The following is a 17,357-nucleotide window of genomic DNA, read 5'->3' as shown; positions in this document are numbered from 1 at the left end:
GCTGGTGGTGGTCGGAGGAACCGGTGGCGCCAGTGCTCGGCAGCCTCGCCTCTGTCAGTGCGCCCCAGGGCAGCTGTGGCTACATTGTATCTCATCCTCACCAGTGTGTGAATGTGTGTGTGAATGGGTGAATGACTGATTGTGTTGTAAAGCGCCTTGGGGGGTTCCAGGACTCTAGAAGGCGCTATATCAAATACAGGCCATTTACCATTTACCATTTAAACATGCTTCTTCTCAGATTTAAACCAACAATAATGCTACGGAGATGTGAGACCCAGACCGTTGCTGGTTAGAAGATAGAAACATTGTTGAAACAAGCTAATTATCTTTTTTTTTACCATTTTTTTTTAGACAAAGAACGGTTCAGAAGACCTTTCATGGAAGTAAAAACAAAGAGTCGGAGTACCCGGCCCAGAGGGTTACCGGGATCCCACCCTGGAGCCAGGCCTGGGGTTGGGGCCCGTGAGTGAGCGCCTGGTGGCCGGGCTTTCGCCCATGGGGCCCGGCCGGGCCCGGCCCAAACCGAATACATGGGATCATCCAACTGTGGACCCACCACCTGCAGGAGGAACATGAAGGGTCCGGTGCAGTGTGGATCGGGTGGCAGACCGAGGTGGGAGCCTTGGCGGTCCGATCCGTGGACAAGGAAACTGGTTATTGGGACGTGGAACATCACCTCACTGGTGGTGAAGGAGCAGGAGCTTGTGGCAGAGGTTGAGCGGTACCGGCTAGATATAGTCGGACTCACCTCGACACATAGCATTGGCTCTGGAACCCAAGTCCTTGAGAGGGGTTGGACACTCTACTTTGCTGGAGTTGCTCCGGGTGAGAGGCGGAGGGCTGGGGTTGGCTTTTTGTTAGCCCCAGGACTCTCTGCCTGTGTGTTGGGGTTTACCCCGGGGGACGAGAGGGTAGCTTCCCTGTGCCTTCGGGTCGGGGAATGGGTCCTGACTGTTGTTTGTGCTTATGGGCCAAATATCAGTTCAGATTACTCACCCTTTTTGGAGTCCCTGGGACGAGTGCCAGGCAGTGCTCCATCAGGGGACTCCATTGTCCTGCTGGAGGACTTCAATGCTCACGTGGGCAATGACAGCATAACCTGGAGTGGTGTGATTGGGTGGAACGGCCCACCTGATCTGAACTCGAGTGGTGTTTCGTTATTGGACTTCTGTGCAAGCCGCAGTTTGGCCATAACGAACACCATGTTCGAACATAAGGATGCCCATCAGTACACTTGGTACCAGGGCAGCCTAGGTCGCGGGTCGATGATAGACTTTGTAGTTGTATCATCTGACCTGCGCCGTATGTTTTGGACACCCGAGTGAAGAGAGGAGCGGAGCTGTCAACTGATCACCACCTGGTGGTGAGTTGGATCAGATTGCAGGGGAAGATAGACCGGGCAGACCCAAACACATAGTGAGGGTCTGCTGGGAATGCTTGGCAGAAGAACCTGTCAAGACGGTCTTCGACCCCCACCTCCGGCAGAGCTTTGACCACGTCCCAAGAGCAGTGGGGGACATCGACTCCGAGTGGACCTTGTTCCACTCTGTGATTGTTGAGATGGCTGTTGATAGCTGTGGCTGCAAGGTGGCCGGTGCCAGTCAAGGTGGTAACCCCCGTACACGCTGGTGGACACCAGAGGTTCGGGTACCCGTCAGGCTGAAGAAGGAGGCCTACAGGGCGTGGCTGGTCTGTGGGTCTCCGGAGGCAGCAGACAGGTACCGGATAGCCAAGTGGGGTGCAGCAGTGGCAGTTGCCGAGGCAAATCTCGGGTGTGGGAGGAGTTTGGTGAGGCCATGGAGAAAGACTATCGATCAGCGCCAAAGAGATTCTGGCAAACTGTTCGGTGCCTCAGGAGAGGGAGGCAGCAACTCGCTCACACTGTTTACAGTGGGGATGGGGTGCTGCTGATGTCAACTGGGGCTATAGTCGGACGGTGGAAGGAATACTTTGAAGAACTCCTCAATCCCACCTACGTGCATTCCGAGGAGGAACCAGAGCCGGGAGACCTGGGGATGGACTGTCCAATCTCGGGGGCAGAAGTTGCTGAGGTAGTCAAATAACTACACAGCGGCGGAGCCCCGGGGAAGGATGAGATTTGTCCTGGGTATCTCAAGGCTATGGATGTGGTAGGACTGTTGTGGTTGACATGTCTCTGCAACATTGCGTGGTCATCGGGGACAGTTCCTGTGGAGTGGCAGACCGGGGTGGTGGTCCCCATCTTAAAGAAGGGTGACCTGAGGGTGTGTTCCAACTATAGGGGGATCACACTCCTCAGCCTCCCTGGAAAGGTCTACTCCAAGGTACTGGAGAGGAGAGTCCGATCGATAGTTTAATCTCAGATTGAGGAGGAGCAATGTGGTTTTCTTCCTGGCCCTGGAACTGTGGACCAGCTCTATACCCTTGCAAGGGTGATGGAGGGGGCATGGGAGTTTGCCCAACCAATCCACATGTGTTTTGTGGATTTGGAGAAGGCTCATGACTGTGTCCCCAGGGACACCCTGTGGGGGATGCTCCAGGAATATGGGGTGGGTGGCTTTCTGTTAAGGGCCATTCAGTCCCTTTACCAGAGGAGCGTTAGTTTGTTCCGCATAGCCGGTAGTAAGTCGGACCTGTTCCCGGAGAGGGTTGGACTCTGCCAGGGCTGCCCTTTGTCACCAGTTCTGTTCATAACCTTTATGGACAGAATTTCTAGGCGAAGCCGTGGTGTGGAGTGGGTCGAGTTTGTGGCAGGAGAATCTCGTCTCTGCTTTTTGCGGATGATGTGGTCCTCCTAGCTTCATCCAGCTCTGACCTTCAGCTCTTGCTGGGTAGGTTCACAGCCAAGTGTGAAGCTGCTGGGATGAGGATCAGCACCTCCAAATCTGAGACCATGGTTCTCGACTGGGAAAGGGTGGCTTGCCAACTGTGGAGGAGTGGAGTATCTCGGGGTCTTGTTCACGAGTGAGGGTAGGAGGGATCGGGAGATCGACAGGCAGATTGGTTCGGCGTCTGCAGTGATGCGGACGCTGAGCTGATCTGTCGTGGTGAAGAGGGAGCTGAGCCAGAAAGCCAGGCTCTCAATTGACCAGTCGATCTACGGCCCAATCCTCACCTATGGTCATGAGCTTTGGGTAATGACCGAAAGAACAAGATCGCGAATACAAGCGGCTGAAATGAGTTTCCTCCGTAGGGTGGCCGGGCTCAGCCTTAGAGATAGGATGAGGAGCTCAGACATTCGGGGGGGACTCGGTGTAGAACCGCTACTCCTCTGGATTGAAAGGAGTCAGTTGACGTGGTTGCCTCCTGGACGCCTCCCTGGGGAGGTGTTTCAGGCATGTCCTGCTGGAAGAAGGCCCCCGGGTTGACCCAGGACACGTTGGAGAGGTTTCATCTCTAATCTGGTCCGGGAACACCTTGGTGTCCTGCTGGAGGAGCTGGTGGAGGTGGCTGGGGAGAGGATGGTCTGGAGCTCCCTAGTTGGGATGCTGCCCCCGTGACCCGGACCTGGATAAGCGGAGGAAGATGACCGAAAGAACAAGATCGCGAATACAAGCAGCCGAAATGAGTTTCCTACGTAGGGTGGCTGGGCTCAGCCTTAGAGATATGATGAGGAGCTCAGACATTCGGGAGGGACTCGGAGTAGAACCGCCACTCCTCCAGACTGAAAGGAGTCAGTTGACGTGGTTGCCTCCTGGACGCCTCCCTGGGGAGTTGTTTCGGGCATGTCCTGCTGGCAGAAGGCCCCCGGGTTGACCCAGGACACGTTGGAGAGGTTTAATCTCTAATCTGGTCCGGGAACGCCTTGGTGTCCTGCTGGAGGAGCTGGTGGAGGTGGCTGGGGAGAGGACGGTCTGGAGCTCCCTAGTTGGGATGCTGCCCCCGTGACCCGGACCTGGATAAGCGGAGGAAGATGACGACGACAATTTTTTGTTTTTGCTTTGCATCAGTCACAAGTAAATATGTCTTTAGTCGTTATTTGTTTATGTTTATTTATTTAGCAGACACTTTTATCCAAAGCGACGTACAATTTAAATCCTATAGGGCATGTTGTGATCTGTGGGGGAAACCGGAGTACTCGGAGGAAACCCACGCTGCATGGGAAGAACACGCAACTCCACGCAGAAAGGCCGCAGCCAAGTTTCGATCCTGCAACTTTCGTGCTGCGAGGCAACAGTGCTAACCACTGCACCACCATGCAGCCATCTTATCCATCCCTGCAGACATTCCTGTCGTGTTTGGGTCAAATCTGACTGATTTACAACCCAAAACACTGTTAAATATTGTGTGTTACATCTGATTGCCTCAAGGCCTTATGATATCCTTCACAATACGCACTTAAACACATAAACGTGATGATCACCTTTTTCATTGATTTTTGAGTCAACCTTGTTGCACCTGTGGTGTTCCTAGTCAAAAGTGACCACCATGGGGAATGAAGCGGTCTCCAGACTATATGCATCCATCAGACAGAAAACATCCCCATACACACCACCCATCTCATTCGCTCATTCACTCGCTCACTGGCAGGCGTTGCATTCAACTCCTGGCTGCCTGGCTCTTTATGTAAACAGCTTATGCCCCTCTCATCGCTACATATTTGGGATTCAGACATCAGAGTGGTTCTGATCTTCTCAACTTGGAAAAGAAAAAAACAGTATTTAAATGTCAAACTATTCCTTTTATGTGCTTATAAAACGAATAATTAAAAAGTTGTGGCTTTAGAACAAGTGATCTGCCTTTATTTGCTCAGGAAGATGTTAGATTCAACATTGTACCCATTTAAAGGTTCAGAAATGTATTTGATCGGTTCTATCAAAACAAATTTACATGCTTTAATTAGTTTTGTTCTCAAGCTTTGCAGCAGTTCTTGTTAAAAATACTTTAAGCTGTAATACAACTCCCCCTGTGAGTCTGCTCTGATTATTCAGATGCTTTACAAATGTTAATAGATTGTTAGAGATGATTAACCTTTGTTTAGAAGAAGAAGAGGAAGAAAAGATCTTTCTATAGCGCCTCTAAAGATAAAAATCACGAGGCGCTTCACAAAAACAAAAAGTTTAAAATATAAAAAGGAATTTAGAAAAACTATTAAAAATTTTCAGTAGAAAGAGCAGAATACAAAAGCCAGCTTGAACAGGTGAGTTTTCAGCTGCTTTTAAAAGAAAAGTGTAAGTGAAGGATGTAAAAACCTGCAGTTCTAGGGCCACATGCAGCTCTTTGGTTCCTCTACAGTGGTTCTTTACAGCTTTGAACAAAACTTGGAAGTTCTTGATAAACATGCACTGTAGCTGTTTTATTGTACAATTTTATGCAAACAATTGTTTTAAATGTCTAATAATTTCTTTATCTTTGTTGTGGGATTTTTTTCTGAAATCCACCACACAAACGACAGATTCGGCTCTTGTTTAAGTTAAAGAAAGCTGCACCTTGACCAATAACAGACCTGTGGTCTCCGTCGCTTTTGATGGATATTTAGAATCTTGGGCTCTACTCCGTCCATCCCTGCGAGCCTGTTGGAGCGCCCTTGAGACTACAGATAACCTCTGCACCTCCGCAGATGGAGCAGTATAAACTAGGTTTGACTCCAGGCAGAAGGCTGAACAGACGGGATCTGCGACCTTCTTGCTGTGAAATTTCCAACAAACTTCATCTTACTATCATTTACATAGTAAGTAAGTATAGTATTTACATGCGTAAATAAATTTGGTTTTACTGATTTATTTTTCCTTCAGGTATGTTTCACAGCCCTAGGCAAAGAAAAGGTGATTATAAAAGGTTACAAGCCTCCGTTCAGTCAGTTCCAAATGAGCCAGAAAGCATCAGTTTTACCTGGTAATTGCAGAGAAACCACATTTGTCATCCTTCAGGTAAAATAATACACTGTTGTGAGCTTGTGATTAGTAACTTTTCATAAGGGCATCCATTTTGGTGGCCTGAGGAGCAGGTCTCTGCTTTTTACAGATGATGTGGTCCTGTTGGCTTCATCAGAACGTGATCTTCAGCTTTCGCTGGAGCGGTTCGCAGCCAAGTGTGAAGCAGCTGGGATGAGAATCAGCTCCTCTAAATCTGAGACCATGGTCTTGATTTTGGAAAAGGGTAGAATGCCTTCTCTGGGTCAGGGATGAGGTTCTGTCCCAAGTGGAGGAGTTTAAGTATCTCAGGGTCTTGTTCACAAGTGAGGGCAAACTGGAGCGTGAGATCGATAGGCGGATTGGTGCTGCATCTGCAGTGATGCGGGCGTTGTACCGGTCTGTCGTGGTGAAGAGAGAGATGAGTCAGAAGGGGAAGCTCTCGATTTACCGGTCGATCTACGTTCCTACCCTCACCTATGGTCACGAGCTTTGGGTAGTGACCGAAAGAATGAGATCGCGGATACAAGCGGCCGAAATGAGTTTTCTCCGAAGAGTGGCTGGGCTCTCCCTTAGCGATAGGGTGAGAAGCTCGGTCATTCGGGAGGGGCTCGGAGTAGACCCACTGCTCCTCCACATCGAGAGGAGCCAGTTGAGGTGGCTCGGGCATCTGGTCAGGATGCCTCCTGGACACCTCCCTGGTGAGGTTTTCTGGCCACGTCCAACCAGGAGGAGGCCTAAAGGTAGACCCAGGAGACAGTGGAGGGACTGTGTCTCTCACCTGGCCAGGGAACACCTTGGGATTCCCCCGGAAGAGCCAAGTAGCTGGGGAGAGGGAAGTCTGGGCCTCTCACCTTAGGCTACTGCCCCCGCGACCCGACTCCGGATGAGCGGATGAAAATGGATGGATGGATGGAACTTTTCATAACTTTTTAATTCACAATGAAAAAGATGAACGCATTAACAGATTCCACCAGCTTGACAAGAAATGCATAAAAGTAATGCTTTCTGACTTTTGCAGGAGAATTGTCTCGACTATTGGGACTCGTATAGCTGCGCAAGATATTTGATCCATCCAGGCAGCACTCTTACAAATGCCAGATAGCACGCTGCATGTGACCAGTCCCTAGCTGCTGGTTTATGCAGCATGGAAATTTGAACTAATTCATCCTCAGAGTGTGTGTGAATTATTCATCGCAGCTCTGAAAAACCACCCAGTGAGAAAATGAAGTGATTCTAATATATCTTTTGTTGTGGGCAGGATTTCAGTCTAGTTTGGCACAACATCTGAGACACAGAAACAGCTTGTGTAACATCAGCTCCAGCTGTACCTTCAAATTCATCCAAAAACTACAATTATCAGCAACTTAAAGGAGGACTGGAAATGCTTTCTTGTGTGATCTTTATGCAGACAGCATACGTTCTGCGGGATAAAGGTTTCACAAGGACTGGGACATTATACGGGCCACATTACAGCCATTTATGATCACAGACGTTTATCTGTACGGTGCAGAGGCAGCTCAGACCTTGACTTTTCTTATGTAGGAATTTAATTTATGGACCATTTAAAATGTCAGGAAGTAGAATGTCGCTGCAGAAAGAATCCTGGCAGAGGCACGTGCTTTCACGTTGTTAACAATCATTGCATAATTACCGTGAGGTGAACGACTGAACTGTGTCCACTTGGCCACAGCAGTGGTGAGTAATGAATCGCAGACTGTGATGGTATTAAAATTCAAAGCAGAGCGGGACCACCTTAAGACCTGCCTATCAACCTTAAACTAACAATAGATGTAAACTGTCGGTATGACCAGTCCAATTGCAGCAACATCCCAGTAAGCTGAAACCTGCAGGTGTGAACCAAACTTTGCAAATAATGATCATTTCATATCAGGTAGTTATTTTCACCTGAGCTTATCCTCTAGCACAGTTGCAACAGAGAATCAGGACACAGCCGACATTCAGTAGGAGAAATAACATAATCATGGGGATTTCATTCCTTTCTACAGGAGGAACTCTTGACCTACTGAAGAGAGGGGGGGGGGGGGGGGGTGCAGGGTCTTACTGTTTGTTTTGTTTAGCGTGCTTCACAAGGAACCTAAACATGTTTGTTTTTGTCCTTTTGCTGGAAATGAAAACTATGGTGTGTTGCTGGGTTAAAAAAAAACAGTGTGAGTAAAAGTGTGAGAGTGATTTGAGAAAATAATGTGGACTTCGTTTTTCATGCCTGTTTTGTCATGTCTTAAAAATCTGGTGAACAGTTTCACAGTAAAACTGGTTTTGGTTTGGCTGAAAACTAGTGGTGCCATGCCCGCCCAGCGTCTCCACAGAGCGCTGTGACTGGCTGGGCCTGAACTTAGCCAAGATATTTGTGTATTGTACGTAAGTAATAAAACTTTCTAGTGTTCACCTTTTGCAGCAAACTGTACAAGCAAAAATAAATAAAAACAAATACAGTCTACAAATATTGAAACATTTAGATTATGAATCTAAACTATTTCAGTAAGTTAAAAATGAGATTTTTTTCCATTATATGGATGATAGTTGGAGAGATTCTTAATCTATTTGCCTCTGTGCAAAATTGAAAAGCCCAAGGCAGAGAAAGCTGCAGCGAAGATCCCAATGAACAAATCAGACCAGGTGTCAATCACAAGCTTGTCATTGATTTAGTTACATATGCGCTGAATAGGAGGAGCTGAGTAGAAAGCAGAAGAACAAAAGCTGCAGCAAAGACTGAGGGCTAAAACAGCTTAAATCATGAAGCCTGATTGTAATTTTTTATTAGACAGAAAGACGAGGTGGGTTTGGAGATCAGCTGAGCCACGATGCGTCACACTGGATGAGTTCTGCCTTGATTCAATAAATCAGGATAGGATGCCACAACACAAAAGCAAAATCATCATTATGTTTTTGGCAAGTTTTCTGGCAGCTTTGATTAATTTATTTCACGTAGTTGTTAACGTAGTCTGTAGAGTCAGCGACTCTGTGATTTTACCACAGTTGAAGGTTTTCTACAGGTGGGGAATGTCCTGATGTAAAGCTTATCAGTGTGCTCCAGTAATGTTTGACAGGTTTAGTAGAACTGTTCTACATCTCACAAGTTTCTGCTTCACATTTTTTACCTGTCAAAAATGAAAAAATGCCTATGGCATTGGATGTCACCAGAATTGTACAAAACGTTACACATGCATCCAGTTTGGTATGAATGTACTCAAGACCTTACTGAACGAATCCCTTGGCCAAATTAAAAACCTAAAATCTGAAAATGACAGTAACTGTTTTTTCATGACTGCAGGAAATAGGGGTAGAATACTTTTTGCATGTAAAACTCACAGTGACTGATTTTGTTTTTATTATTAAGTAAAAAAACAGTTTCTTTGTGAACTTGCTCTTTCATGAGACGTGTAGTTTTTTACAGTTAATCTCTAGAAATATTCATCAATGTTGTTGAAAATGAATTAAACAATGCCCAGTTTTTTTAAATGTTGGCAGCTTTGTAACATATAACCATAAAAGCAGGTCTAAAATACATGGAAGCGGGCCTAAGTCTTAGGGTGACAACATTTTAGACGTCATGTTTCCTTTTACAGGAGCCCATGAGGACAAAATGCATTTACTGGTTTGTAAAAAAGAGTTACAAAACTTTAGCCATTCATAAATATTGTTGTTTTAAGCATTTACCTCTTCACTCGTTGTCAGTGATGAAAGGGAGTCTGATGTGCTTGTTATTTTGCTGGAAGTTGTGCTCCCAGGGATTTTTGACCCTTTTGGCCCTTTTTAAGGCCGTACCTTAAAAATGCTGCTTGTTTGCAATGATTTAGCTATGTACTGCCCCCCATCGCCAGGGAAAATACACAATGTAAATTGAAATCTGCTTCCATAAGTCGTATGTGAATTTAGAAATATATATTAGAAAAATGGTCAAAATTCGGATGTCCAAATCACTCCCAGGGTTAAGGCCTCTTACTGAACATAACACAAAAAGCAAGGACTTCTGTGTTGGGTCCCTTATTTCTCTGCTGTTAAAGTGCTTTTGCTGGACTTGGAAAGTCTGAGTAGTTATCTTTTCTCTGAGGTAAAACTTACAAGGTCTGTGTAAGAAAACAGTTACACATTGGAGCAGAAGGATGGTGCCAAGTCCCCATTCAGTGTCCTCCTGCTGGTATTCATTCATGATGAGTGGCATGGTGGATTGGATGATTAGACTTTCCCAAAGAAATCGAGAACAAGGTTTTTCTCAAAGTGATTATGCCGTAAAAGTTAAATCACGACAACAAGCCCTGGATCGAAACTATATACTTTGGCAGTTATGAATGACCCATGCGGTCTACTGGGAGCTTGGCTGTATTGGTTGGAATAAATTGGGAAAATTGTAGACAAATGTTTTCAAGTTGTTTTACCGATCTTGCAACAGCATTATTTATTCTGTTTTATTATTTTCTCTTCTTTTGGCCAATAAAATGCAGTATACTTATAGTAAACAATGATGGTATGAAGTTTTTGCAATCCTGGTTCATGTCTCTTTTTAAAGTTGATTACATCATCCTTTAACAGTTCAAATATTTCACAGTGATTCAGACCTTATATGCCATCAGCATCCTCCACAGGATTTAAACAGAGACCTCAGGCCTAGTAGCTCTCACCCTTAAGGGCTCTGCTACTTCCATTACGCTCTGACCATCTGCCAAGGAGCTGCCTTCATTCAGTAATTCACAAAGCCCTTTTTCTGCAGCTCTGTATGAAAGAATCACACCTTAACATTACACTTGGTGTTCTGTCAAGACGTGAAAAGGAAAAGGTCATGATTCCCTAATCTGGAGCAGGTGGAACAGTCAGAAGACTGAGTGTCCTTCTGCAAACTTCACATTGGTTCTAAAAGCAAAGAAAATAAGTGTGAATCTGTGGATATGTTGCTGGTTTGATTCTGACAGAGTTGATGTTGTCCCAGATCATCACAGAAAGTTGCTACAGTAAAAGGTGATGAGAAGAGTTTTGTTTTGTTTAGTTTTGTGTTTCTACTTGCATCTTTAAAGCAACATTGAGGTCCTATGAAAGAGAAATGCTTTGTGCACCGCAAAGGAGAAAAAAAAAGTTGTTTTTTTCACATCATCAAACGAACCACAGCGTGCCAGGAGAGAGGAATGTCAGTGTCTCTAAAACGTGGCAGCAGAATAACACACCTCAAAGTTTGTGGGTCTACTGCACAATAAAGATTCCTCGTACTGAAGAAAGTAACAACAAAGACAGACACGGAGACACAGATGGGAGATGGCAGCAGTTAAAGCTCGGCTAAGAGAGAGAAGTGGGAGATGAAACAGAGAGAAAGAGATGTTACAAGTGTCAGCGCTGAAGTGGGGAGGAGAGAGTGATGAAACAAAAAAACAAACAAGAGGAATATCAAAATTTAAACAGAAAATGTTTGAAATTTAGATTCCTCACAGGCTTTGTTAACTCTTTTAAACCATAATTATTAAACAGCTTCTGTGAACAGTAAATGCAAACGAGACATTTGACAAAACTTTAAAAGACCTTCTCCAACGTTCCACTTACCTGCATCACACCAATGAAACCACACTTGGAATTAATAATGTTTCAAAATGATCATGATAAATTTAGACATGTTTGTTAAACAAAAACTTTGTTATTTGAACCAATTATTTCCAACAGACTTGATTTTACAGTGTAGCTGCTTTGATCACATTGAGTTCAGTGTTAGGATGAAGCTTTTGGCCAGCTCCATCTAGTCTGTAAATGACAGCCTGTACAGCTTCAATCCCCACACACTCTGAGACAACTGACACTATAGGCAACACAGTTGTCATGGGTGGACACAGGTGGAAGAGATTTGCTTTTTAGAGCTGATTTGGCCGTGAGCTGCAAAAATGTCAAAAAATGTTTTTTTTTAAAATCACCTTGCGCTCAAAAAAAACTTATGAAGACATCTCAGAGGGCAACCCGCTGAAATGTTAGAACACCTGAGATCTCTGTGAAACCTTCAAATGGTGGCAGTTTACCCTCCCAAACACACAGCTTTGCTTTCATATCATTGAAATCTGCCCTACCCCTCCCATTACCAACTACCAGCACGGGGCGCCCACACCCTCACATATAGAGCAATTTTCCACTCAAATCTTTGAAATGCTTTGATCAGTTCCCCAGCTTTTCTTCCTTTCGCTTGGTGAAAAAAAAGACTTATTGACTCAGAAATCTTTGCTTCCCCCGTGGTGATCGAATGGAAGTCATTGTAATGAAAAGCAGAGCAACTCCATTAACTCTATACCTGCTCGGCAGGCAGCACCTATTCCCCACCTGTTATTAAATGGCTTTATTGGATAAAAAAGACGGAGTGAGAAGACTTTTTTGTTCTGGTCTTTGTACATTCGGGAGAAGTGTTTTTCCTGGTAGGAATATTCCGAGAGCTGCTGTTTAGCTTAGTCACTGTGGTTTCTGAACACTATTATTCAGCAACGTCTAAGAAAATCAGAGATTTACAGTAAATAAATTATATTTGCTCCATTTCAACATTTCCACAAAGCAAATCATGTGCATGTTATTTAGTGTTCTTACCAAACTTTGTGTATAAGCCATTTAAATGACGCATTACTTATCCCCTTCAAGTAGAGAATCAGTTAATAAGAACAGAGCTGAAAAACTAAATCTGCATCTAATGCACCAAGGAAACAGATTCTATCTGCTGGTTTCAAAGAGCTTTGACAGATAAAGTAAATATATTCCTTGGATAAAGGGATGTGAGTTGGATTGTAGAGGCCTGCAGATGGCTGAATATTCAAATTGCATCATTTATGAAGCCTTCGCATATTCTCTACAAGAATTCTAATTATTGTTTAATTTACTCAAGGAAACTGTTGTGTCTGTTTACAGGGGAGAAAAATCCTGAGAATCAAAAAAACTGCACACAAAGCAGACTGTGCACATATATGCACTATCTATCAGGACAAACATTGCTCCACATTATTTCTTTTATCTGTTTCGAGGGTTTGCTCTTGACTAAATTCCCCAGGCAAACCGGATTCAGGGTTGCTGAATAGAAACGCACTTTATGCAATGATTTCAAAAGGAGTTAAAAGGTTACAATGTGGACACGCGCTAGAAGATGAGATATTCAGAGTATTTCCATAAAAATAAAAACAAATTTACAGCCCTCTAAACAGAAAATAAGCTAAATTAATTACATTAAATAAAGCGTTGTGAGCTAAATATAAACCGTAAGAAAGGAAATGTTCTGATCCATGTTGATTGGTTCCACTGAACCTGGATGCTTTAATGTAGTGAGTATACATTGTTATATGTTGTTATGTTAAATGTGTATTACTTTTTACATTTAGGCAACTAGTGGAAGTAGTTGACATAACTTGTTTTTTTTAGAGAGAAGATGGAAGCTATGATATTATGTGAGAGAGAATAAAAAGTAAAATTCTAATTTATTTCATCCTTAGCTTGGCTGGGACACTGCTGCTCTGATAATTTTACTTTATCATGATCCGTTATTACTTCTTATTGTCACAAATAGAAATACAATGAGAGAAATAACTTTTAGAGTTATTTTCTTTCTTTCTTTTGGTATTTTGTGACAAAAATAACTGTACAATTTCTAATGTTGTTGTTTTTCTTAAACTTGTGTCGTTTTTTTTCCAGCAACAACAACAGGGATACAATAGGGACCCGTAGTAACTTTAATTCCTATCAATAGCGGGATTTAATCTGGTTTATGGTGGCTTTAACTCCATCTGCTGCGCCATTGCGGAGAGACATAGAAAAATGACCCGAAATTTATTTCGCAAACTACCAGACATCATGACTAACGAGCGTCTTCCGCGCAAGGGCTTGTGATACAAAAGCCAAATGAGTCGGGCGCAAAGCTGAGGATAAAAACAAAAGTATAATCCCTCCGCCGCTAACGGTGTCACTAAAGGATTAGAGTGCCAAAGGGAGGGGAAAAAAACATACCAAGTACAAAGCGGATGAATAAAAATCTGTAGGCAAGGTGGCGTGTCTCCAATCATTCCATCAACAGGGGTTGTGCTTGAATTTTGATCCCCTGACAGGATAAAAGCAACTCTGATCTCAACTTCAGATCCCCTCATATCAGCTGATTCGAGCCTCCCGGACTTGGCGCCGGGTAAATTGAAATGGTAAAAGCTTCAGGCGGCAGCTCGGCAGATTCAATATTTCTGCGGAGCGGCGAGTGACCTGCTGGATTATTGGAAAAGAGTCTCAGCGCCTCGCAGATGATGAGGGTTAAGCTGCTGATAGCGAGTCAGCCAGGGAGGGAGACTTCTCACGGAGGGTGTTCTGCTCGGACAATTAGTGCACAACAGCAAACAGAACAGTACCAAACCGGACCGAGCGGTTCTTACCTGTGTGTACAGACGTTAAACATCCAGGAGGGTAATCCAAACAGGTCTAGAAGTGAGTGGATTAAAGCAGCACTTCTCAACAAAGTGTGATGGATGGTATTCGGCTCAAATCCACGCGTGGTGTGGTGAAAAATCCCTGCGCGGACAGAGGGAAGTTTGGACCGATGACGAGGTTGTAAATCCGTTCAGTGGGCGGAGAGGAAACGGGAGGCAGGAGGAGGTTGTAGAGTTCAGCACCACGATGGAAGGGACAGCTCCAAATGCGCCACCGAGGTAGGAGCCACCAGCCCCAACCTCACCCGCTGCTCTGGTCCCGGCCGGATTTACATACAACCACGGGAGGGGAGGGAAGGGAGCGAGGCACGGGCCAATCACAGACACTCCTGTAGTAGGCAGTGGAGTCAGCAAAGCGAGGACGGGCTGACAGGCGGAATGCGGAGCGGTTCGGTCCCACCGTGCCGAAACAAACCGGAGAGAAACAGAAGCGTCGGAGTGAGGCAGGGCTTCTGTCTCACCCACTGAGACACACACACACACACACACACACACACACACACACACACACACACACACACACACACACACACACACACACACACACACACACACACACACACACACACACACGCGCATCAGTGAACAGAAAGGAGCTCTACTCCTCATATATTCAGATCAAGCCAGCCTGCTTTCAACCTCCAAGTGACAAAATAATGACTATACAGCAACTTTACAACTATAATTTGCAGCTGAAGCCCTAGGTAACAGTTTTCTTAATGGTACCCAGTCTCAGGAATTAGTCACCATTATAAATCAAACAGGCAACTTTTCTTCCTGCTTTTTAGAGTGGTCCATCAATGAGAAACCATTTTTACTTAAATCTTTTGAAAAAAATGGCCAATCTAAGTTTTTCATGCAGGCTGAACATGAAAATTTTAACTACATTTATCTCCCATTAACTTGTGATGTAAAATAGACAATGAAAATCTAGGATTTGAAAAGCCTGACAGATCTACGTCACACTGTCATCTAGCATTCATGGACTCACCCATCTTGACTCACGACGGGGGGGGTTGTTGTTAGTTTAGTGTCCAGGAAACAGCAGAGAACATCTTGACTAGTAGAAGCTAATTGTTGCATTAGCAACTCCACCACACAGCAGAACACATCCAGGCTTGTGTTATTTGTGGAGTTAAAACATGAACGTTGTAGAGCAAACGGAGTGAGTGGTAGAGTCGCATTGTTGTTAGCCAGTCAGAGATGAGATGTCCAAATATCAGGAAATAAGAATCCAAACATGTCATCTGAAGCTACTTTCCCTTCTGGCTGAATTTTCCATCCTGAAACAGGTGCATGACGGCTTTTTGTACCCAGAGTACAACTTACAAGGCATTGATTCCCACTACAGACCACTGCAAATATATTCGAAACATGAGTGAAAGACCTCTTAAATCTCCCCTTTTCTCAGTGGCCTCATGGTGCAGTGATCGATGTGTTTCTTTTGATGTTTTGATATTTAATTTGTTTTATCATTGCATCCATAATAATATTTGAGTCTCATTCCATTTTATTTTCTCATATACTGAACAACACTTTATTTACTGTGCCTTTAAATGTTCTTTCCAAATACATTTGGATTTGATTCATGTTTATGTATTCAGCAGACGCTTTTGTCCAAAGTGACTTACAAGTGATAATGAAGCCAGCAGGTTGCCCTTGAGGCACAACAACAAACACTAATCAGCCTAGCAGTGAGGCAGCATAATGAGTACTAGAGAGAAGTGAACAAGGAGTGGACAGTAGTGTGGGGGACGGGTGCAGGGAAGGTCCTAGTTTAGAAGATGCTCTCTGAAGAGCTGGGTCTTCAGGAGTTTCTTGAAATTCAACAAGGACACCATTGTTCTAGTAGTGTTAGCGATTTGAATTTTATATTTGCAGCAAGAAGATGCCAATGGAGCTCAGTGAACAGATACATACATATTTGTCAGTGTTTAAATTAACATACACAATACCCTCAAATTAATAAGAATTAAATTACAATAAGATAAGAAATAAACTTCACTGTGACAGCTGCAGAAACGTTTTTCTTATAGTAGCAGTATGTAGGCAGGGTTCATTGGTATTGACCTGCAGTCTGGTTATTTACTGATGCATATTCATAACAAAAAGTTCACGAAACACCCAACAAAGTGTTACTTATCAAGTTGGCAAGTCAAATCTCTCTGAAAGTCCTCTCCTACCTCTGGGCCTGAGGTCACTGTGAGGTGGTCAAAAAGCTCCCCGGTGGCAAGGCCCCAGGGGTGGATGAGATCCATTCCGGAGTTCCTTAAGGTACTGGATCGTGTAGGGTTGTGTTAGTTGACACAGCACTGCAGTATTGCCTAGACATCGGGAACAGTTCCACTTGATTGGCAGACTGGGGTGGTGGTTCCTCTAGGGGACCACAGAGTGTGTTCCAACTACAGGGAGATCACACTCCTGAGCCTTCCTGGTAAGGTCTATTCTGGGGTCCTGGAGAGGAGGGTCAGTGGGATTGTTGAACCTCAGATTCAGGAGGAGCAATGTGGTTTTTGTCCTAGTCGTGGAACACTGGACCAGCTGTATACTCTTAGGGGGAGGGTGCGTGGGAGTTCGTCCAACCAACCTACATGAGTTTTGTGGATTTAGAGAAGCCGTTTGACCACGTCCCTCGAGAGCCTATCTGGGGTCGGGTCACGGAGGGCAGCAGCCTAAGCAGGGCGGCCCAAACTTCCCTCTCTCCAGCTACTTGGGCCAGCTCCTCCAGGGAGATCCTAAGGTGTTCCCTGGCCAGCTGTGAGACGTAGTCCCTCCAGAATGTCCTGGGTCTTCTTTTAGGTCTCCTCCCGGTTGGACGTGCCCAGAAAACCTTCCAGCTCAGCTCTCTCTTCACGTCGACAGTTTGGTGCAACACCCACATCGCTGCAGACGCCGCAACAATCCGCCTATCGATCTCGTGCTCCATCTTTCCCTCACTCGTAAACAAGACCCAGAGAAGCTTAAACTTCTCCGCTTTTTTTTTCATAAATTTTTTTTATTTATAATAAAATTGTGCCAACTGTTATGGTCAGACTTTCTCCAACCTCCTATGATTGAAACTCAGTTGTCATAAGAGACTCGCCTTCAGCCAAGT

The 17,357-nt window shown here is 44.7% G+C and overlaps 1 protein-coding gene across 2 annotated transcripts in view; it reads right to left on the bottom strand.

The window, feature by feature from the left end:
* fstl5 (follistatin-like 5) overlaps positions 1-14,650 on the bottom strand; it is a 279,655-nt gene extending 265,005 nt beyond the window's left edge. Inside the window, exon 1 of one of the 2 annotated variants that reach the window (XM_015951097.3) lies at positions 14,210-14,650. In XM_015951097.3, the coding sequence (XP_015806583.1) occupies positions 14,210-14,232 (23 nt within the window). In that variant the 5' untranslated portion in view covers positions 14,233-14,650. The remainder of the gene's footprint in view (positions 1-14,209) is intronic. The other variant, XM_015951089.3, reaches the window with a different exon arrangement.
* Positions 14,651-17,357: the final 2,707 nt, after the last annotated feature.

Source organism: Nothobranchius furzeri, chromosome 1 (genome assembly GCF_043380555.1).
Source record: "Nothobranchius furzeri strain GRZ-AD chromosome 1, NfurGRZ-RIMD1, whole genome shotgun sequence".
NCBI classification, from domain to species: domain Eukaryota; kingdom Metazoa; phylum Chordata; class Actinopteri; order Cyprinodontiformes; family Nothobranchiidae; genus Nothobranchius; species Nothobranchius furzeri.
The sequence above is the reverse complement of the archived record's forward strand: the minus strand, read 5'-3'. Positions and strand labels throughout refer to the sequence as shown.